General features: G+C 32.9%; 1 protein-coding gene across 1 annotated transcript; it reads right to left on the reverse strand.

The window, feature by feature from the left end:
- Positions 1-13,396: 13,396 nt before the first annotated feature.
- LOC132731863 (uncharacterized) lies at positions 13,397-19,069 on the reverse strand. The gene is made up of 4 exons (XM_060718160.1): positions 18,913-19,069; positions 18,179-18,544; positions 17,823-17,880; positions 13,397-17,312 (listed from the first exon to the last, which is right to left on the reverse strand). The coding sequence occupies exons 1-4, from the start codon at positions 19,045-19,047 to the stop codon at positions 13,756-13,758; spliced, it is 4,116 nt and encodes a 1,371-aa protein (XP_060574143.1). The 5' UTR covers positions 19,048-19,069; the 3' UTR covers positions 13,397-13,755.
- Positions 19,070-24,425: the final 5,356 nt, after the last annotated feature.

A 24,425-nucleotide genomic window follows, 5' to 3' on the forward strand; every position in this document is an offset into this window, starting at 1 on the left:
CTTGTTTATAAATACGTTAAATGAAGAAAAATCTTTTTCTTTACATTATCTAATAAGCAGAATATGAAAAATATAAAAATATTAAGTTGAAAATATCACAATATAATTCATTGTACCTTTCAATAAATATGCAGTGCATTAAACTGGCGTGAAGTATAATTTTATGATAATGCCTTTGTTATCTTTTCTCAATTAATTCGCTTTGTGACACAATATTTTGATGCTGCAAGACTCAAACTTGTTTTTATTGGCAAAAGCATTTTACAGTGTCAAGTTATTTGGTCTTTCTTTTAAATTGCCTTTTATGGACCGTGTTTCACACTGTGTTTACTGATATCGTGTGTAAAGATAATATATCTTACATGTGTGCACTAAAATATGTTTATTTTACATTCAGAAAGAAAAAAATATCAGTATTATAAAATATCAATTTTAAGTATAAGTAATATTTAATGCAATAGCTATTAAATTCGAATTAAGGTGTTGAATTTTTTAATTGCTTCATCATTATATTTTTCATCAAGTTATGTAACGTGAATTACTGTCAAAAGTCACATGCTAAATCATTTAAACGTCTTATCTGGAAATATGATCAATGCAACTTTAATAATATGCGACATGAAGCGGCTTCATATAACTGGGAATCCCTTGAAAGTGACGATATCGATACTTATGCTAGTAATATTACTGAAACCTTGATTACATTATCAAAAAAAAAAAAAAAAAACACATTCCAAACAAAATAGTTACTATAAGACAAACAGACCCTCCTTGGATGCATAATGAAATAAGAAAATATATACGGAAAAGAAAAAGGGCATATGACAGAGCTAAAAAATCAAATAATATTGAACACTGGAACAAATACAAAACATTAAGAAACAAAACAACTCACCTACTTAGAAATGCAAAAACAGATTATACTAAACAATTATCAGAAAAAATAAAATGAGAAAATTTAAAAACAACAGATTACTGGAAAATTCTCAAACAATTCATTAAACCAACAGTAAATAGTAAAATTAAGATTTTGAATGATAATGTCACCATATTGACTTCTGACACTGAAAAAGCAAATTTACTTAACCAATTTTTCCAATCACAATCCTCACTTGATGATAAAAATAAGTCTTTACCAAACTTTCATGTACATCAAAATATTAATAAACTTGACACAATAAATATAACTTATGATGAGGTACGTGATACTCTTAAAACTCTCAATGTTGGTAAAGCATCAGGACCTGATAATATCAACAACAGGATACTAAAGGAATTGTCAGAAGAACTCTCTGTACCTCTCTGTCATCTTTTCAGAAAATCATTAACAGCTTGTAAAGTCCCTTCACAACGGAAGCTTGCCAATGTATGTGCAGTCTACAAGAAAGGTGACCCCTTAATTGTTTCTAATTACAGACCTATATCACTTCTTAGCACGATCAGCAAATCTTTAGAAAAAATTATACATAAGCATATATTCAGTTTCTTTGTTGCTAATAACACAATAACTTCATTACAATCTGGGTTTGTTCCCAATGACTCAACAACAAATCAACTTGTTTCTATATATAATACATTTTGCAAAGCCCTTGATGATGGAAAAGAAGTGAGAGCTGTCTTTTGCGATATTTCAAAAGCCTTTGATCGTGTCTGGCATAAAGGTCTCATTTTCAAGCTTCAGTCTGCTGGAATAAATGGTGGGCTTTTAAACTGGTTTAGTGACTATCTCAGTGATAGAAAACAAAAGGTGGTTCTTCCAGGCGGTTCCTCCCAAACCGTTTTTATTTCAGCCGGAGTTCCTCAAGGGTCCATTCTAGGCCCTCTTCTCTTTTTAATCTATATAAATGACATTGTTCTTAACATTAACTCATATATCAGACTCTTTGCAGACGATACAAGTTTATATATCATTGTTGATAATCCACTTCATGCTGCGGTTACTCTTAATTCTGATCTGAAAAAAAATTAAAGAATGGGCAAATGGTTGGCTTGTAGATTTCAATCCAAGTAAAACGGAATCAGTAATTATCTCTCGTAAAGTAAACAAACCAATTCATCCCCCATTGACAATGAACGGAGTGCAAATAAATGAAGTGACCTCACACAAACATCTTGGAGTAACATTTTCTAATGATAGAAATTGGCATTCTCACATACAAAATATTATCAAAAAAGCCTGGCAAAGAATTTATATAATGAGATCTTTGAAATTCATTCTTGATCGTAAGTCACTTGAAACTATATATCTCTCTTTCATTCGGCCCCTTCTGGAATACTCGGATGTTGTTTGGGACAACATAACTCAACAAGATGAATTTGAACTTGAAAAAATACAACTTGAAGCCTGCAGAATAATAACCGGTACAGCAAAACTAGTTTCTATCTCTAATCTTTATGAAGATACTTGCATCCAACCCCTTAAAGTAAGACGCTACAAACACAAACAAATTCTTCTTTATAAAATGTTCAATAATCTTTCTCCTCATTACCTCTCTTCATTAGTTCCCGACACAGTAGGAGAATCTTCAGATTATAATTTACATAATGCAGACAACACTAGAAATATATTTTGTCACACACAACTTTATTCTCATTCATTTTTGCCATCATCAATTAAAGACTGGAACAATCTTCCTGTTAATTACAGAAATTCACCATCCATTTCAATTGTCAAAAGAAGACTTAATGAAGATGTTCATGGTGTGCCTTCTCATTATTATGTAGGTGAGAGAAAATACCAGATTATACACACACGACTTAGAACACATTGTAGTTCTCTCAAAGAACATTTATTTCAAAAAACATAATATAAAGTCCCCTATGTGAATGTGGTGACATAGAAAACACATCTCATTACTTCTTCTCGTGTCCAAGGTACCAAGATGAACGAAATGTCCTCCTTAATAATTTAAGTGAAATAACAACTGTCACACTTAACGTTTTACTCTATGGTGATAATTCAATTGCTGACGATTTAAATGAAGCAATAGTCCTTCATGTACACTCATATTTACACAGAACAAAACGTTTTGAAATGTAATAGAAAGTTATTTTTTCGACTAATATGAAATAGAGATTTAGATGCATAATATCTTCTCAAAAGTATATTGTAAACTCGTTCCATCAACTCCATAGTATTTTAGTGACCATTCCTGTTGTCTTTCTTTTTCTTTCTCTCAAATCTGTCTCTTATTTCCTACCATCTATTACCCAACAATTTCAACAATTAACTAACGTTTCCATTTCTTTATTTTTCTTTAAATTTTTTTTTAAACATGCTTAAAAGTTCTATTATTTTTCTTGAAAAGTTTAAACGTGCTAATTTGTGCATTTATCACTTACGTGTATTTATGCTATAGAACTATAGGGTTTTCTTTCACATTTTTATGTCAATATTCTATTATTAAGGTCGTTTCGACAAGGAAAACCAGAGTGTAAATTGCTAACTTTCCTGTACATGTAAAGAAGCAAGTTTATGGTGAAAATGTTATGTATATTTAACTCAAAAATGCATATAATTGTTACCATTTTACATACTGTTTGAGATAGTGATTACGGAAAGAGTTTCTAAAAAAGCTTTCAAGCTTACTACTCAACCCGTACTATTTATTATTTGTCAATTATCATGTAAATGTAATACTTATAAATAAAATATTGTTTAAACTAACGTGAATTACTATTTTCAATGTTATACGAACCGCAGCCAGAAAAGCCGGGATCCTATTAAAACACACAGGGATCCCGGGAATTGACCAGTCCAAGAATATATTTTTCAGATAAGCCGGGATCGTATTAAACATAATTATATTATAGGGATCCCGGGAATTGACCAGTCCAAGAAGATATTTTTCAGATAAGCCGGGATCGTATTAAAACACATAGGGATCCCGGGTATTGACCAGTTCAAGAATATAGTTTTCAGAAAAACCGGGATCGTATTAGACGTACAGATAAGAGTAAAATATCATTCGGTCTATTGGCCATGTCGGAAGTGTCAATAAACAACTTTCATACACCAATGTTAATTAACACCAGGGACGATACGTTTTGGGTCCTGTACTGGACATATTTTTTAAGGAAAATGAGGTCCGCTACAGTTCTTTTTCATTTTATATTAAACATTGACAAATAATGTTGTTTTTCTTTTAAAAATATCCATTTTAGACATTCATATCTGTTTATAAGTGAACCATATGTTATTTTTATACGATCCATGGAACTAGCATGATAACTTGTTAAACATCTGTAATATATACCTTATGTTTTACATTTGTATTCTTTCTTTTTTTCTTCAACGTGAAAGCCTTCTAGTATAGTATATATCATTAGAAAAAACAACAAGACATTTGTTAATTTGCAGATAAATAAGCATTTTTATATAGTATTTTACACGCCTTTTACGTAAAATAAGCATGCCAATTAAGTCGAACTTGTATTTACAATAATGTATAAATACTTAACCGTAATAGTCACGAAAAACAGTTGATTTTCCTTATTAGATATAAGAGATCCCGGATAATCGCATTAAGAAAAGCCGGGATCGTATAATTAAGATATATTTATCCCGGGAAATTGACCATTACCATCTTGTTTTCAGAAAAGCCGAATCTATAAAACAGTACAGAGATCCCGGGAATTTACCACCTGTCATACACGTCAAAAGTTGTTTTTTTTGTTATCAATTATGTTAAGTATATCTTCTGATCTTTTCTAAAAATAATATTTAAATACATGAACATAAAATTAAGCCAAATATTATATTAACAAAAACTTTGATTTTTCCAATAATACTAAAATTACAAGTATTGTGATTTCCGCATTTTAAGTTTGTTAATAAATAACTCGAAATATATTTAAATCTTAAGTTAAATTCATTTACTGTTCATTACATACTATTAAAACTAATAAAGAAATAAATAGTTAACGTTTAATCGCCTCTCATTACGAGAATAATCAACACAAATATAGTTTATGAGTTTTCCCTATATATCTAATACGATCCCGGATCCCGGGCGTCCCGGATCCCGGATCCCGGGATCCCCCCCCCACCCTCAAGCAAGGTTGTCGTCGGATGACTCGAACAATCAATTCTGACTATGACTGGGAGGCAAGACGGTTTCGTAAAAAAAAGGAGATGTGGTATTAATTATATATTTATTAATAGATATTTTACTGAAAAAGTCTAAATAGAATAAAATGTATTATATAGAGGATATTTGTTAAGTTCAGTGTAAGATCGGAATATATTTCACCGAGTGAGCACCAAAAGGTATATTGAACTTTTGGTGTTCACGAAGTGAAATCTATTTCGATCTTACACTAAACTAAACAAATTTTCTTTTTATTACATGCAATCAAACGTTAAAAAGGACATTTTTATCTAATAATCAATGAATAGCGCGCCAAATAATTATACAACGTGACGTCATTTACGACGTGATGTTATTAAGTTGGTTTCCAGTTCTGTGTACGCTGGTATTTCACTGAAACAACGCAAGGGGCTTAAATTCAAAACAGTGAAATTATCAAATTGATAATTTCACTGTTTCAAACAGTGAAATTATCAGTTTTAATTTACTGATATATTTCTATAAACCATCGAAAAGCATGTAATAAGAAATATAAATATGAAAGTGGGCGGAGTCAAAACTCATATTTATTTTAAGGGACTTCTTTCGCCGTTCTGTTTGAAAAATCTGATGAATACAAACAGCTTTTTCTTGAATATTGTTTTGAACACTATCTAGCATGATAGAAAATGGTCTAACTAAGAAAAATAAATCCGAACACCAATATCTTTAATTCAGTAATTAACGCTGTATAGACGCTTAAAGAGTTGTTTACATGACGTCACAATGTAGCGCCAAACAGCGCGTGCTTACGCATAAATTACTGCGCGCTGTACAATTGCAGTTGGTAGCAAGCAAGGGGATTCGTTAGCATTTTCTTTGATAATGAAATTTAATAAAAATGTTATTTTTTCGTTTTTCGTGAAATATGGAATATATTTTCACGAAACATGATAAAATGCCACATATTTTCACGAGCCGGTACTTCACGAAATGTTTCGTGAAAATATATTCCATATTTCATGCAAACGAAAAAATATCCTCTTAATATTGATGAAATAAAATGCGTATAAATTTTCATTTTCCGAATTTTACTGTCAATAATTTATTTTCCACTGAAGTGAACATATATAAATTTGCCGTATTTTCACTGGTGTGTTGCCGAACTACTTTCTTCTAAATTTAACCAATGCACAAAATTAGAATAGAAGTCCTAAAAATTGTAAGGTCAAAAAAGGGAAAGTATATAATAAACAGAAAATGCAAGTCGATAAATACATGAAATTTCTCAGTTCTCAGACTGCCTAGATGACAAATAATGGACTTATCCAAATTGTTGAAGATACAAAAAGAAATAACAACAGTCTTGATCTCGTTATAACAAACCTCCCTAGCAAAGTACAGCAAGTCACTACAATGCCCGGCATATCTGATTATGATTATGACACTGTCATCGTTGAGCTTGACCTTTTGCCCTGTCACCCATACCCCAAACACCCGGAAGTTCCAACTGTACAAGAAGGCTAGATTGGAAAGCATGAAAGCAGACATGGCAACACTTCACCAAACAACCAAGTCTATGGCGGGAAACAACACCGACATCAACACTATCTGGGACAAATTCACAACTACACTGAAGACAAGTATACAACAACATATCCCTCACAAAACTGCTAGACCAAGAGAAACATCACCATGGATTGGCAAGAACATCACAAAGACTAATTCGGAAACGAGACCGTCTCCATAAGAAAACAAAAAAATCACGTTAAGAGAAACAACATCAAAGAAATTACAAGAACTGTAAACACTTAGTGCAGAAGAAACCCCGACAAGCTTACTGGACGTACATAAGTTGACAATAATGTGACACCGCATTCTACGGATCCAAACATACACAGCAGTCAAAAACGTTTCTGGACCTTCAATAAACACAAGAAGAAAGACAATCAAACAATAACTGGACTGAAAGAACATGGACAACTCCACTCCGATCCAAAGCTAACGTACTAAACCGGCAGTTCTAATATGTATTCACAGACAACATCACGATCACTGCTGATGACTTCAAGAAGGGGGGCAACGTCAATCCACAGTCAACCCATCCAGTAGCCGCTGAGATATCCTTAACCACTCACGGAATCACCAAACTCCTCGCACTGAACCCGCATAAAGCTGCAGGACCCGACACCATAAGTCCTCGCATCCTCAAAGAATTTGCAACTATCATCGCTCCCATACTCACCACCATCTTCACTCTATTACTAGAAAATAGCACCATCCCTAATGACTGGAAGAAAGCCTATGTATCCCCAGTCTACAAGAAAGGCGGTAGATAAAACCAGAAAACTATCGCCCTCTCCCTTACCTGCATCTGCTGCAAGCTCCTAGCTAGAGCACATTGTCACCAGTCACATCAAGAACCATGCCGAAAAACACATGATTCTTCATCCTCTCCAACACGGTTTCAGAAAGGGCAGATCCTGTGAAACACAACTTCTTGAATTCACAGATGACATAACCCCGAAGATGGAAAATGGCAAACATACTAATGTTCTCATCATGGACTTTGCGAAGGCCTCAGACAAGGTATGCCACAGCCTCTTATCCCACAAACTGGAACACTACGGCATCAGAGGCAAGACCAGCCTGTGGATTCAGGCTTTTCTAATCAACCGATCCCAATCTGTAGTCTTGGAAGGGGTAACCTCAGATACAGTATCTGTAATATCTGGCGTCCTACAGGGCTCAGTTCTTGGCCCGTGTCTGTGACTTTTCTACATCAATGACATCCCAGAGGGTCTCAACGCAGTCGTCTGACTATTTGCAGATGACACGCCGGCCTACCTTGCCATCAACAACAGGTCCGACTGTTCCACTCTCGTGATGACCGCGACAAATTAGCTGTCTGGAAAGAAAAATGGAAAATGTCATTCCACTCAGACAAATGCCAAGTCCTCTCCATCTCCAAGAAAAGAAGCCCCATCTGCCACAACTTCACTCTTCATGGTCGTACTCTAAAGCACGTCACATCAGCTAAATACCTCTGATGGACCCTGAATAACAACCTAGACTGGGGCCAACATATACATAACATCTGCAACAAAGTCAACCGTACCATCAGCTTCCTGCGAAGAAACCTTAACATCGCTCCTACTTCCACCAAAGAAACAGCCTTCAAAGCTTTAGTCCGCCCACAGTGGAGTATGCAAGCACCGTCTGGGACCACCACACGAAGGGAAACATACACCGTCTAGATATGGTCCAACGACGAGCTGCACGTTATGTTTAGAACAAGTATCACAACAGGTCCAGCGTCACAGCCATGCTTGGAGACCTGGAATGGAAATCACTACAGGAACGTCGTAAGGAGGCCAGGCTGACCATGCTCTACAAAGTCATCAACAACAGGGTCGTTGTAGACAACTTTCAACGCATACCTTCCAACTCCACATCTACAAGAAATCCACATAACCTATTCTACAATATCATCTACTGCAGCACACAATATCGTCAACAATCCTTCATCCCACAGACCATCAAAGATTGGAACAGCCTCCCTCCGGATGTAATGTCAGCTGGTACATTCCGTACTCATCTGTTCCAACTCTTTATCTAAACCACACTCTTGTCCGTTTTTAACCTGCACTGTATATATTCCTTACTATTTTTTTGCTCTTTCCTTCCCTCTTGCGCATTAACCTGGCAGTAAACTTCAGTTAGTTGAAGACAAGTGGATTGGAAGAAGAAGAAGAAGAAAAAGAAGAAGAAATACAGGATAAATTTATTTTCATGTATTAGTATGAAAATAAATATTTCACGTGTGAAAATGAACCAATGATGAAAAATGATAATTTTCATATCACAAGATAATAAAAAAGAATTTATTTATAGAGAAAAAAAAAACACTAACAACAACAAAAAGTCCTTCGCATATCCTCTATACACAAGACAAGACCACTAGCAAGGATCCAATGAAGGAGGCCACCAAACTGGACAGGGTACACGGGTACACGGGCAAACCTCGCACGAGATGTCATTATAAATTTTTAAAGAAAAAAAAAAGCAAATCGTAGAAACCTATTTGCAAGGTAATTGACCAGAAAAACAAGAAGGGACACAAAAGAGGTGTATGTAACATTAAACAAGACATAATTTATATGCATCTGAGGAACACAGCTAGAGGGGCGCTAGCAACCTAAGCAATGCTGGGGAGTTTAAACCGGTTATTGGTGCCCAAAAACCTCACTCTTAGGGACAACATGTTCCTTTAAACGAGAATATCTATAAAATGAATCAACGCTAAGCAAAATTATAACACTTGCAAGTTATGCATAAAAAGGTGAAAAAGTAAACACAGAAATGATCATGTAGATTCATATAAAAAGTAAACACAATGACCATTTCAAAAATATTCAATGTCTTAAAGGAAGGAAAAACATCAAGAAAATCAACAAGAAGTGCTTAACACAGAAGAAGAAAATTAATACAATTCAGACCCAATGGGTTTTAAGAATTGTCCATCATAGAGTCTCACTCACACCGTCAGGTGTAATCAAAAGAGGAAGGGATAGTGTCCAACTGTAAAAGGGTTGAACAAAAAGCATGTGGTATGTCTTGAAACAGTAGGGTCATAACCTCTTTTTCAATTTTTTTGCATTTGATAGTAAGAAAAAGTCAGGCTTGACCCCTGTTTAAGTGGTTCTTGTTTTAGATTAAACGTTGTTTTTAAATCTAATGATTGAATTTTATCTTCCATTTCTCACCAAACTTCACCTTTTTGCATTTTAATTGCATTTTAAGTATAATTAAGGTGCAGTTTTGCTTGATTTCAACACTATTACTACATGTACTTGGACTAAAGCAGGGCCAGCATTGTGAAAACACCATTTAAAGGCCCAGTATGCCCCAGAAACGCCTTTAACTCTATAACTCAGAAGCATCTTTATTTTTGTGCACTTCTATAATTTCCGAAAAATTGCACATTGGCAAAATTACTTGCACATTCCTTTTCACCTGTTATTTTTCTTGCAATAAGTACAGCTATAGTGTTAAATTTTTTTGTACGGAAGTCTATACTATATGTTTTGTTTTCATTTTGCTACATTTATGACAAATAATTTCACATTCAGTGTTTATTTCTTCATGTAACAAGCATCAAACATTCTTTTTTTCTAAAACATTATTGAATATTCCATTTCTTTGAACATACCCGTGCCGACCTTGCGAGTCGTTAAAATGGTATTGCACGGCCGTGCATATATTTTGACGTGATGCCATTTACATTATACCGTGTTGCCATTTACATTATACGAAAAGTGTAAAGATATGCTAAATGTAATCGTTATACTATTAGTAGCGCCAATGAAAAGTAAGTCTTAACCTTATATAGCACAAAACACAGTTTTGCAATGGGCAAGGCTTACGATTGTTTATCATTTGAGCAGTGTGTACAAATACATGTTATTGTAAAACTTCATTTTCATACATACAAATATACATTATGATATGACAAACCGTATATACATAAAAAGATAAACAATGTCACTTGTATATTATCGTTTTGTTAATATACTTACAAACTATATGAACCAAGGTATGATAAGTCAGGTTAAAAACCAGAGATTTAACAATCAGCCCATTATAAGGAATGTTAAAAGACTCTGGAAAACTGTTCCTATCATACCAGGGTTGTTACAGTATACCTATTTAACTTGTTACAAATATTTTACCAACATAAATGATTGTATGACTGTTACATATTTTTTTTATAAAATCTGTTTTATGCCCTATGTTTTCGATTTATCACAAATATTTACTGCAAAGCCATATGCAACAACTGGCTGAAATACAATATTCGAATTTGAATAAAAATGTCCTTCACAATCGAAACCGAGAGAAGAACTGATTTCCACGAGCATTTTTACCGCCTAAAACCACATGACCAATAACTGATCACGTGATATACGCATCAGTGATCCGCGCACTGTGCGACATAACGTTGAGAAATACGCTCTGCGGTTATACTACGTAACGCGCAGAACTTAAAATTCCTTTGCAATTTTGGGTATGTGACAAATAGAATAATATATTCGTGATGGTTCATTACTGAATTTATTGAACTTGTTGTCGTGTGACATTGACATTGGAGGTAGCGGCCTGGATGTAGTCTTATTAACATATTCTTTTGTCCCAAGTTACTTCAAAATCCCTTGATGAATAAAAATTTATGGGCTGGACCCGAAATATAAATCTAATCAGACAATGATTACCTTGATCTCAAAGTGTGATGCAGGGTTGGTTGTTTCGCAGAATATGTCGGCTTATTATAGTGAATATTTCTGCTAAGTTGTTTCAAAATTTATTGATGGACTCAATCGATATGGATCTCACACTAAATGTACCAACCATCAGACAATGTTGACCTTTGATCTCAAAGTCCGACCTTGACCACGGAGGTAGGGGTCTAGTTGTCCCGCATTACACGGTTTGTCTGGTGAACATTTGTGCCGAGTTATTAAAAAATCACTTTATCAACGAAACAGTTATGGACCTTTGATGCTTTAGTTGAAACTTGACCATGGAGTTACTCTAGTCTGGTTGTTTTTGCATGAAATGTGTTACTTTTTAGAATTGTGACGGTCAGACAGAAATACAGGCATACGGAAGGAGACAAAAACATATACAAAAAGGTTTCATCACCAAGTGGCTTTTTGGCATAAATTATTGTCGTCAATTTATTATTCAGACTAAAATAACTTTAATTTAAAATACCACAGACAATAATGGTTGTTGATTATGGTGCCATGACGTATTTTCGCTCCGTTGGGCGCCAGGCGAATACACGAAAATACGCTAAAGTAAAGACAATTAAGGAATACGACAAAGAAAAGATTTTGTCGTACTTTCGCTCCGCCGGATACGTTAAAGTGGTTATATTGCCGTATTTTCGTCTGGTGCCTTGCAAAACGAAAATACGTCGAAGTGGTGACTTTTGTGCGAAACTACGATATGGCACAAATCAGCCACCATGGCAAATCCTTTCCTATATGATAGTTTTCCCCATGATATTACTGACATAATGTTTTTATTGACATAATACTATCAGCTAGTGGATAAGTGAATTTAAAACTTGTGACATTTAACGTTGGTGTTGCGACATTTAACATTAAATTTGCGGCATTTAACGGCATTTTTGCGACATTCAGTAGCGATTGCGATATTTACCGACATATCTACAACTGTGTGATATTTAGCTGCAACTGCGGTATTTACCGGCGTTTTGGCATAAAACGGCGCCACAATGACAAGTAATACGCAATAATACAATAAAATAGATACGCTTTGATCTAATAAATGATCAGTGCGGACTAGGCAAGAAAAACATTAACAGCAGAGTTTTAAGGGGAATAATTTTGTAAAAAGTATTCAAAACGAAACATACTAGTATAAATGTTCAGAACATTTTTTTTGGAATTTCAATTCAAAGTTTCGATAAAGTCGAGCCAGTTGTTGATGCAAATAAAAATGTACTCTGGTTGAAATTTTGAGACTTACGGGCGAATGGATTGACAGACGAGAGGTAAGGAAACCATGCATCGATTTTACTCCCCGGTCGTTAATATCTTTAGAACGCTTTATTCTTACAAAACGATGTTTTTGTTTGTTTTCAATTTGCCTGGGGGTTACGAAACAACAAAAATGGTCAATTTCCAGCTTTACAGGAGAAGGAAGTCTTCAAGTACCCTTTCTTGCATTAAATAGGGACTAACAGGCACCTGAGCAGAATCACCGACGTTCATAGCTACATAGATAAAGAATCCATTCAATGGCGGAATTTGAACACACAGCGGTTAGCTGCACGTGGTTTAAAGCCAACGACCTGAACTGTCGGCCAATGACGCCTATACAAAACAGTGTATTACACACAATCTTTCTATATTAAAAAACAAAGATATATTTAAACATATTTCGATAGGTTTTACTCCCCGGTCGTTAATATCTTTAGAACGCTTTCTTCTTACAAAACGATGTTTTTGTTTGTTTTCAATTTGCCTGGGGGTTACGAAACAACAAAAATGGTCAATTTCCAGCTTTACAGGAGAAGGAAGTCTTCAAGTACCCTTTCTTGCATTAAATAGGGACTAACAGGCACCTGAGCAGAATCACCGACGTTCATAGCTACATAGATAAAGAATCCAGGCAATGGCGGAATTTGAACACACAGCGGTTAGCTGCACGTGGTTTAAAGCCAACGACGTGAACTGTCGGCCAATGACGCCTATACAAAACAGTGTATTACACACAATCTTTCTATATTAAAAAACAAAGATATATTTAAACATATTTCGATAGGTATTTTCCTTTCAAATAGTTAAAGATGAAATCCGTAATGATTTAATTCCGCCTAAATCAAACATGAACCAAAAGTGGTGTGTTAAAACAAATTAAAAGGTATTAAATGTAAAACAGTTTCAATTTAATCTCAATTTACACTTTTAATTTAAGTACCATCAAAAAGTCATATCATTTAACATGAAGACAGTGCATGCAAAGTTTCAATTTTCTTTATTATACAATGACAAAGTCAGTGATTCAAGTTTTGAAAACTCGAACGTTCATTTTCTACTTTTAATATATGTGTGGCTAGAAACCTCTAAGAGAACATATTGTTTATTTGAAATCCTCATGAAATCTTCAAAAAAGATATTATTTTATTCAACACAGGTCTTCCTTTACCTTGTACATATTCAGGTTTTAATGTGTCGTATAAATATGTCACACGATCGTTCACATGTATATCTCCCTCATCATTGTCCATCGTTACAGAAAATATTTTGAAAGCTCTTAGTTGTCTTACTAAACATTCAAAATTGTCTGTAGATGAATAAGTTATATTTTCAAAATGTAAATTCAAATTTATTTGCTCGATTTGGAGAATGAACTCTAATACATTGCTGAAAACATGGGAAAGGCAATTCAATTCTGTCAAACGATTTGATATTGTCAACATTGATACCACCTTATTATCTTTAACACTTATCTCAAGAGGAATACCAACTTCTCGATATCGAAGTTTAAATCTATCACTAATAAGTACTTCATCAGTATTGCGACCTGTAAATGTAACGATATCATAAGGGTTGAATTTTCCTAAGATCGCACAAAGATGCCCAATTATTTTCTTCCCTAGGATTTTCTTTAATTCCTTAATTCGTATCGTTACATCCACAAAGTTAATAATGTCAAATTCCCTTGAACAAAAGAACACAGCTACGAGATCGGTATTTTTAATCCATAACTCGTTTAGCGGACAACTTTGAATTTTACCGTTGTTTCTTTGGGACACGCTTTCTGTGCCTTTAATGGTTGTCCCTAATGTCACATTATCGATTATCTGAGAACGATTCAGTACTATTTTGGATATTTTGCATACAGATTCCCACGCATAATTCAAGTTCAATTCAACATCAACTTCTGTATCTCGAAAATATTTGATCATTGCAGACAGATTTCTGAGTGGTAGAGTAGTATCAATCAATTCAACAGTACGAATATTCTTGGAAAGCTTCCAATTTATTTCTTTGAAATTTGTAGATTGAATTTTTAATTTCCTTATATTTTTTAAATCAATACAAAACTTTCGGTTTAGGTCTTCTTCGATCCAAATGACATTAACTAGAGTCACATCAACACCATTATCCGACAAAGGAGTATTTTCTAGAAATGACGCGAATGCTGTTATTTTCAAACATACACACTCTAGCTCTAAAACCTGGAGCTGTAGATTTTGACTTGAAACTTTAAACTTAACTAACTCTTTTGATATTGCATTTATCAGATGAAAATTGTCAATTTCTTCAGAAGAAAACGACACGTTTGATAGGTCAACACGTTCAATCGTTAATTCTCTCAATTGTACACTCTGCAAATCAGAACATGTACCTGTATGAGTAATATCACTTTTACAAATTTTTATTTCCCCTATTTCGATGCGTTTATTAACTTCACAAGCATTAACAGTGATGTTCAAAACAGGACAATCAGAATTAAAATGCGTGTGTTTAGATTTTCTGATCTTTATACGATGGAAGGTCATTTCAATGACACCTTTTGTTTTTGAAACAGAATTTATCATTGTGCTCAAACCACTGTCTGTCATGTCATTCTCAGTTAATTCAACAGTACAACTATTTTGAGGCAGGATAAATTCCACGTTGGTAAGGTTTGTGAATTTGATTTTCAATTTTCCAACGTTCCGTACATGAACAGATAGTGGGAACATTTCTTTTTCAAAGTGTTCGTCTATCCAACCTATGCATATAAGAGTGACATCAACTCCTTTTCCTGACATAGAAATACTCTCTAGCAATGTCTTGAATGCCATATGTGTCAAACTTACACTTCTGAGCTCTATCATTTGAAGTTTCTGGTTTTGTCTTGAAAACCAAAGCCGCTTTATGCCGTAATTTGTTGATTCTATCACAACGGATTTTGGGTTACCTCTTAAGAATATATCAGTTAGACAAATATCTTCTTCTTTTAATTTCAACGTGAGATCTAATTCGTGGCCAAAGGCGATGCCCCTGTCACGACAATTTGACGCTATTTCTTTTAATATTTCTTGATACAAGTCTTGGCGTAAGTCTGCTAAGAAATAAAATACATTTGTCATCTCAACAATTTGATACGTTTGACCGCATCTATAGGCAATAAGTCTTTTGATTTCATTTCTGTCACTGTCAGCAGTAGCAATATGCACGGCTGCAAAAAACTCTTGAAAACTTTTATGGATAAACGACAATGATGTTTTCGGCATAAAAGTTGATTCACCAGATAAAGACTTTTGTGAAAGAATTCCCGTTTGCAGAAATAAAAGAATTTCTCTTGAATTCCAACCTTGCTGTGAAAGATCAAACATAGAAAAAACCAACGTAGACTCATGGGGCGTTTTAAACAATGAATCAAATGCAAATTTTGAAAGCTTGACAACAATGTTGCTATTGTCATTTATGTAGCGAAATACTTCCAGCATTTGTGGTAATTGTTGAGTTGAAATAACAAAAGGCAAATCATTTCTTTTTTCCGCCAGATGTAGCATAATATTTATAATTGAACAATACAACTCTGTTTTATATTTTTCAAGTTTAGAGTTTTCTTGCCATAAGCAAATTAGTAATTTGAGTAGGAGAGGAATATAAGCCAAATCATTTGTATCGCTCAAGCTAACTGCCGTTTCAAATGCAATTGTGTGATCTTTTGACTCCAACATATTTTCAATGAGCGCCTTTGATGATTTTTTCCCAATGCCCGTCAGTCTAACTTCTGATTCATGTTCTTCAATGCATGGACTGAGACTTTCGTATTTCCATCTCCGAGCCGTAAACAATTTGACATATTTTCCACCAACAGAGCTTAGTGGTAAACCTCTTGTGACAGTAGGATGTGTCGGCAAAGGTTTTGGAGGTTGCCATTCGTCCAGTCCATCAAGAATGCAAAGGCATTTTTCTGGAATTCTGACTATGGTGCTTTTAAAACATTCGTGTAGTTTTGAATTTTGAAAAAGAAGCTGTTTTACTATCATGTCTTCAATGGAGACCTCTAGATTAGTATCGCGAAGAGATATGAAGAAAAGGAAATCAAACTTTTCGATTAATGCATTATCTGTGTCGTCACCTGTGAACTGTGAACTTTTAGCGACTGAAATGGGCTGACCTTGATTGTTTATAGGACTTGATAATGCATTATCCATTATACCTTTGCTTAGTTCTTCGTTACATATAGAACTATCATCACTGTATTCTGTCTGCGACGTATCACTTTCATCAGACATATAACTCTCATAATAAAAATCATCCATATAATCTGCAAACCCTTCAACGGTCTGAATAGAGCTGTTCTTTGTCAATGATTGATTTTTAAAATCAAAAACAGGAGTATAATCATGTGGAAATTTTCCTTCATTTTCTCTAACCGTACACCATAGTGAAATCAATTTCCTGCAAAAAGTTGATTTTCCTATCCCTGCTTCTCCGGTAAGATATATGCTGAGCATGACTTTATTGTCTTGCTGGAACATATCGGCTAGTTTGGTTGCGGCTAATTTTTTGTGTTTGCAAAATATCTTTGCCTTTAACGGGACATAAAGCTCCTCAACGCTTTTTCTGTTCTTTGTAGAAAGTGGAGAAACTGGTATCTTAATATATTCTTTTTTATAAGATTCTAGTAAATATCTTTGGAGATCTGTCAAAAAATAAGAAAAATATAAGAAATCATGTGTAAAGCATGTATGAATAATTACAACTTTCGTCCTTGTGTTAAAAAATACATTGCCATGATAAGGATGACATGCTAACTGAAAGAATAGCATGTGAAATGGGTTGCATGTAAAAATAACTCGAACTATTTCTTTCATGTTGACATGATTAGGTTGTCTCCCTGACTTGTAACATAATTATTCTTAATTTTTATGCTATGTAGATATTGCTCACATTTTATATAACAAAGAGAAAAAGAAAACGTCGTTAATTGATAAATTTCTCGGCATTCTGACACAAACAAACAGCAAAAACATTGACATTTTAATAGTAGGAAAATGACGTCAGAGCATTGGTATTGTAGTGGTAGGCAAAAAGTACTTAAATATTTCTTAAATCCATAGATTGATGGACAATTCAATATAATGCATTTATTAGACATCGACGGACTTGACATTCTTTGATAAACATCAATATTTGTAACACAATTCATTACCTTTTTCATCTTCTGTCAGCCCAGAATTCAGAGTTTCAACATCAGAAATTTCTTTAGACTAAAATTATATCAGGAAATTGGTTGGACAGGAAAGATAGTGGTAGCACTTGTAGAATATTATACACAACAACACAACAGGAATATTTATTTATGATAATTATTGGAAACAAATGAACTTTGATTCATATCTGGTCAAATAAACTTAGTGTGTAATTGGTACTACTTTTCATGATTGAATTAAGCAATAGTTACGTTACTCTTTAAATCAAACCTACTATATGTAAAAATCTGAAGTTTTTAACTTTATCCTAATTTAATAGCAGGAAATAAAAGATGGCGTTATAGAAAGGTTTAACCTGATCTTCGACTTTGTTTTCATGCTCATTCACTCGACTCTCAAAGTATGCATCGATGTTATCTGTAATCTGCCTTCCCTTTGTTTCAATTTCGTTCACAGCTGTTTGATATCTACTTTCGAACTCATTCTTCTCTGTTTGCATACATATCGTTACAGCTTTGATTTCCTTGTTCTGTTCCAGTAGCCGCTGTCCAAAGTGTGAATCTAAATTATCATGAATTTCTTTTCTCTTCGTTTCTATTTGTTGAATGGCTTCGTCTTTTGTTTTTTCGATCATTTTTAAACCATCCTCGCCAGCTTTTAAAGCTTGTCTTCGCATTTCATAAGCATCTTCTAAGCTTATGTATATTTGATCTCTCTTTAACTGAATACATGAAAACAAAAAACATATTAACATTAAATTTTGAGACTCAAGAAAAAAGAAATACATATAAGTATTTTAAAAATCAGTTAAATATACGTTTTATCAATATCTAGTCACGCTGTTACTATAATTACTTCAAATATATGACTGAATGTTTTTCATTCCATTGTTTTATAAAAGGTGCCTTAACCTGGAGGTTGCCTTTGACAATAAATAATTCTAAAACGACAAAGAGAAGATTATTTTAAATATTTATAGGAATATTACAAGCAAATATAAAAAAAAATATGTAGGATAATAACCGTGTAATAACTGACAAACAAAAGTAAGTTATCAAGATAAATTAACAGAATCAATATTATAGTGACCTTTTCCAATTTTAAAACGGCATTTTGAGCAGCTACATCTGTAACTAATATCTTGGGATCTTGAAGAACCAAAATCATCTGATCGATATATTGATATAAAGATCTTTGATCCACTTGGAAGGACTTTGAATGCATGATATCATTGCGTATATCCCTAACCTTTAAATAAAATGAAGTGATTATAATATAAAGTACATGTAATATAAAATGTATCGTTGAGTCTACAGGTACGTTCAAAATTATGATATAGTTAAAACAGATCCATTTTAAGTGTCAACACCAAAAACGTTTAAAGGATTCCGCTGAGGCTCAAAAGCTTAAAACATAAACTTATAAAGTCGATTAATTTGGGCAAATTTAAACGGAAAAAAATGGCAACAGATTATTAAAAGATAATCTCACAAATGAATTTTTGTGACGTTATTAGCTTGATGTGAAAGCTTTCATTTGTGTTGTGGCATATTTTGCACAATTATAATAATCTTCTGCAAAATATAATCAGCAAATTTTAAAGTTTAAAGTTTTTTAAGATTTTACTGCTATCAAATTTTACACAAATTTTGAAAAATTATTTTCAGTCCAGTCTTGTCAAAAACAGTGTGGAGCTCCTTTAAATTTAACTTTATTAACTGAGGATAAATTTTGACAAAACAGAAGTAAATGGCGAATTTGTTGGGAATAAGACTGTTTAAGAACGACGACAAATTGGGGGAAATAACGTTATAACTTCTAGCGACGGCATAAACAGCCTAGATTGGGATACCAGACTTACAGAAAATCAGGTATTGATATGAATCAGAGTTTGACATTTTATGGACTCTCACTTAAACATCTTTATATCATAAATATAAATAGGAATGAAATTTAACAACATAAAAAATACCTTTTTTATATTATCTATGCAATCAACGTAATTACGGATCTCGATGTTATTCACAATAATTGACAATAGGCCAGCAGCGTCCGTGTCTGCAGCTGTATGTTGTTCTGAATAACCAGTAGTTGAGAGATAACACTTAGCGATTTCCCAATGATCACTATACCATTTTCTTGGGTCCGTGTTGACCCATAGAGGGTTTCTTTCGTCAAATGAGCAATAACAATTAAGTCATACAATCTGCTGCAAAGTTGTAGGGACATTTTCAGTCGTCAACGGATTGTTACAGAAACACTTGGATCTAAATTTATTGAATACATTGATGATCTTGGAATTCGATTTTGGCATGAAGTTTTCGGGATGTACTTCAGTGCAACTTTGGGTCGCAGAGGGACCCCGGTACCCTTCATGGTAACTCTGAAGAAGGTTGCTATTGATGTTGTTTAGCAAATTTGTCAACAAAGCTATATAAGCCTTCTTTTAATGTACTTTAGACTCAGGCAGCACGCACCCAGTCCTTGTAGAGCGGGGTCTTCAAGATCAGACATACCTGCTGAAATAGTTTCATATGTTTTCTTCAATTCACAAATAAGTAAATTTTACAGAATTTGAAAGAATCAAAAGCCAATAATGTTTTTTAATTCGAACACATTGTTCAATCATGAAATATATTAATCATTTAAATATAATATATGTTCATTGCAAATCATATCGAAATATAATATTAATATCTTAAAATATGGAGGCTCATATTCTCGTTAATACGAAATGGTGAGAGAAGCTACGAATTTTCAAAACGCAGTAAACGTTCATTGTTATATAATGCCATCTGTTGCAATGTAGTACACTCACGGCAGTTTCTGCTTTCACAATAACAAATTCAACTTGAAAATATAGTCCCAAAAGCAGTCCACTGAGCACATGCCGAAGTAATTATATTTCATTAAAAAAACAACAACAACAACAACTATTTTTGAAAATTTGTAACATTTCACGAGAATATGAGCCTCCATATTTTAAGACAGATTTTGGTTACCGGTCCAAACAGATTTAACGACAAAATATTTTACGACAAGTTATTTTAAGTTTTAAAGTTTTTTTTTACTTTCTGTTAAAGTTTAAGTATTTGATAAAGTATGTTCTTGTGAAAATGGTGTTCTATTATGTTTTCTTTCTAAGAGTACGTAGAAATAACCCACCGCTAAAGATGTAAATTAAAGAAAATACGTTAACAGTTCATACGAAAAAGACTATTAAAATTTAGGACTTCTCAATGAATATTATGGTTGGACAAAGATTAAATTGTTTTTGTAATCAAAATCATTTTAACAAAAGCAAAAAAGCACGTTAATTCTGCACTTACTGTTTAAATGGTTAACTCGTATTATCGTTTCCCTGAGCGGCTTCCCTTGCTTAACAGCCCAGCCGTCGCGTGACTTTGTCCATCTTTAAAGGCAATTTAAGTCAGTACCCTGATAAAGAAACAATCATTTCTTTCAAAAAATGAAATAGTAATTATCATTTTTAGATGAATAACCGACACAGGACCTAATATAAATAAGTTCTGCGAGAACACTGAAAACAAAGAAGACACTTGGTTGCTGGGTTTAATTCATTGTCTTCTAGTAATATATGAAATTAAACGGATCATTCAAATATATAACAGAGATGAACTGAACATCGTTTAGGTTGTATGAACTGCATATTTATCTTTTGCATTTGTACAGGGTACAAGGTATCATTTTAATATAACTATAAAAATATAAAGAGGTCAAGTTTCTATTCTGCAAAATAATATACAATTTTATATAAAACATTAAATTTCAATTATATATCATTGTGAACAATACTGGTTTAAGAAAAATTAAGTCGTATTTAGTTACAACATTTATGCAGACAACACGTGTCTACAATTTAGTCTTATAATAATGATTATTTACCCACATTAAAGCTAAATTTAGATCGGTTTTACCAATTTAAGATACTATATTAAGAAAATACTGATGAGCTTCCAAACGTTAATCGAAAATGAATAAATACTATATGCTATCGTATGCGTAATGCTTCTATTAAACTTTATGTTCAAAATTCAAAGATTTCACTTCTGACGAATTTCTTGTTTAGCAAACAACACATTAAACAAATTAAAGATTTACATCAGAGAGTATGAAAAGTTTTTAAGTTATTTAAGGTTTTGCAAATTTTACTAAATTTTACACAAACGCGGAAAACGATTAACTTGCTTAAGATAAATGGAAATGTAATTTTAGATGTAACGAACATTTTAAAAGAAACAATAAATTATTACAGACCACTTTACACTTCTAGTAAAATTCCAACAAATCATATAAAATCACACCTTAAGCAATATTCAGTATGAAAACGAATTATCCGATGATGAAGCGAAAATAAATAAAAATTGCAGTTTATAGAGGTAAGCCAAATAAATCGCCAGGAATTGATGGCATTCCTGCAGAATTCTATTAAGAATTTTTCTATTGCATAGGTTCACATCTCACTGAGTTTCTAAATAAATGTTATGATAAAAAACTATTGTCTCATTCATAAAAAAAATAGTTGTTCATCTTTGGTTTACAAAAAATGGGATCCACTTTTATGAAAAAATTATCGACCAATCTCAATATTATGTGTTGATGTAATAATTGTAACTTGTAATCTTGCCAATAGATTGCAAACTATATATCATAAAAAAGTAAGCTTAGACCAACAAGGTTATATTAAGAACAGATTTATCGTATATAACATACGTTTAAATAAGACAAAATAGATTATTTAGATCCGAAAAACTTCAAATAGATGGTAATAATGTTTCTAGATTTTCGTTATGGTGATACTCAAGAATAAATTTCTTAATTAATTTACTTAAACAATTTGTTTATAAACTGGTGGAAACATTTATAATGATATTGAGTCGTGTATTTTTATCAATGGACATAAATAATAGATGTTTAACTTAAATAAGGGTATCAAACAGGGATGTCCATTATCGGGCCTTTTATTCATATTGGAGGTTGAAACAATGGCTACTGAAATAAGAAACTCACAATATAGAAGGAACAGAAATTATATAATGATAATAATAAACTAATTAAAATAGCATAACTTGCTGATGATACTACTTTTTTCTGAAATCTGAACAAGATATTTTGAATGCAATAATCTGGTAGAGCACTTCGGCAAGTACTCGGGGTTACAACTCAATAGCAACAAGCTATGTGGACTGGAAAAGTAAATCTCGAACTTATAAAGAAGGTAATATAACATGGCCGAATAAACCAATTAAACCATTAGGAGTCTATTCGTTCTAAACTTAATTGGCAATCAAATCTAACTAAATTTCAAAGTCTTATAAAAAATGGTTGAAACGATAGTTAACGATGTATGGAAAAGTTCAAGTTATAAAATCTTTACTGCTACCTAATTTAATTACCCGTTTCATTCTTTAGTTGTGCCAGAAAGTATCGTGAAAGAAATAAATACAACGATATTTAAATTTTTAGAAACATGTAAAACGTGAAATATTAATAGGCAATAAATTACACGGAGGAATAGATAGGCTAGACTTAGACTCATATATAACTTCTTTAAAACATAAATGGGTAAAAAGATTTAACTGATGAGCCAGAATCAAACAGTAAATTAATACCGAAATGCCTACTGAAAGATATTGGTGAAAATTTCTAACATGTAATATCTTATTTTAACACAGACACTATTAAAAGTCTCAATTGTAGAATGTGACTTATATCAAGAACTTATCAAAATATGGATAAAAACAAACAGGTAATTTACAAAAAGAAGAACAAAATTTGACATTTGAACAAATAAGAAGACAAATAATTTTGGACAATAGATTCATTAAAATTAATAACAAATGTTTGTTTCTACAACATAGATTGAATCGAGTATATATTTCTTAAATTATTAACTTATTAATCCGGGTGAAATAGATCTAAATGTTATTTTAAATAAGCTAATATATAAATGCAACTGCGTCTTTAAAGCTATACCGCTAGCCTGGACACGTTTCAACTTTCGCAAACGAAAATAAAAAAAGAAAAACGCTTTTAACATAAATGACAGGCGTTTTGAAATGATGGAATCAAAAAGTATATATTAAATATTAGAATACAAAGTATTCATTAAACCCGCTGCACATTTGTATTGGTCTAATAAATATGAGAGAAAACTTATTTGGATGGACAATTCAAATTCAGAGTAGGTAACTTGGTATTTACCAGCAAAGATAAAAAAGCTATAAAAGGAAAATGGTCTATTCTCCACTCTGTAATAAATGTAATAATTATAGGTTATTTTACATTTTACTGTACAATACGGGAATATATATGGACTAGTAAGTAGCTTGAAAAGTCATCGGCTCGTCCAATTTGACTTTTCAAGCTGAGGACGAGTCCAAATAAATTCTGTTTTGAACAGTAAAATGTGAAATAACCTTTTTATTATATATCTAATATTTTTTACTTTATTTTATTTCTTCGTCTGCTAATATTTTGCCTTTTAGACAAAAAACAAAACAACGCTTCATGGTCAGAAAGACGCTTTACCAGCTGTTGTAAACATACAATTACAAGCGTCTTTATACAAGCATGGTTCT

The sequence above is a fragment of the Ruditapes philippinarum genome, unplaced genomic scaffold, assembly GCF_026571515.1.
Source record: "Ruditapes philippinarum isolate M1 unplaced genomic scaffold, ASM2657151v2 ctg4999_1_1_1_1, whole genome shotgun sequence".
Lineage (NCBI taxonomy): Eukaryota > Metazoa > Mollusca > Bivalvia > Venerida > Veneridae > Ruditapes > Ruditapes philippinarum.

Excerpts from the sequence above, each read along its gene's own strand:
- LOC132731863 (XM_060718160.1), bottom strand. The coding sequence starts at position 19,047 with ATGCATTCAAAGTCCTTCCAAGTGGATCAAAGATCTTTATATCAATAT. Across the intron at positions 17,881-18,178 it reads AAAACAAAGTCGAAGATCAG|TCTAAAGAAATTTCTGATGT; the intron begins GTTAAACCTTTC and ends ATATAATTTTAG. Across the intron at positions 17,313-17,822 it reads GCTGACAGAAGATGAAAAAG|ATCTCCAAAGATATTTACTA; the intron begins GTAATGAATTGT and ends ATTTTTTGACAG.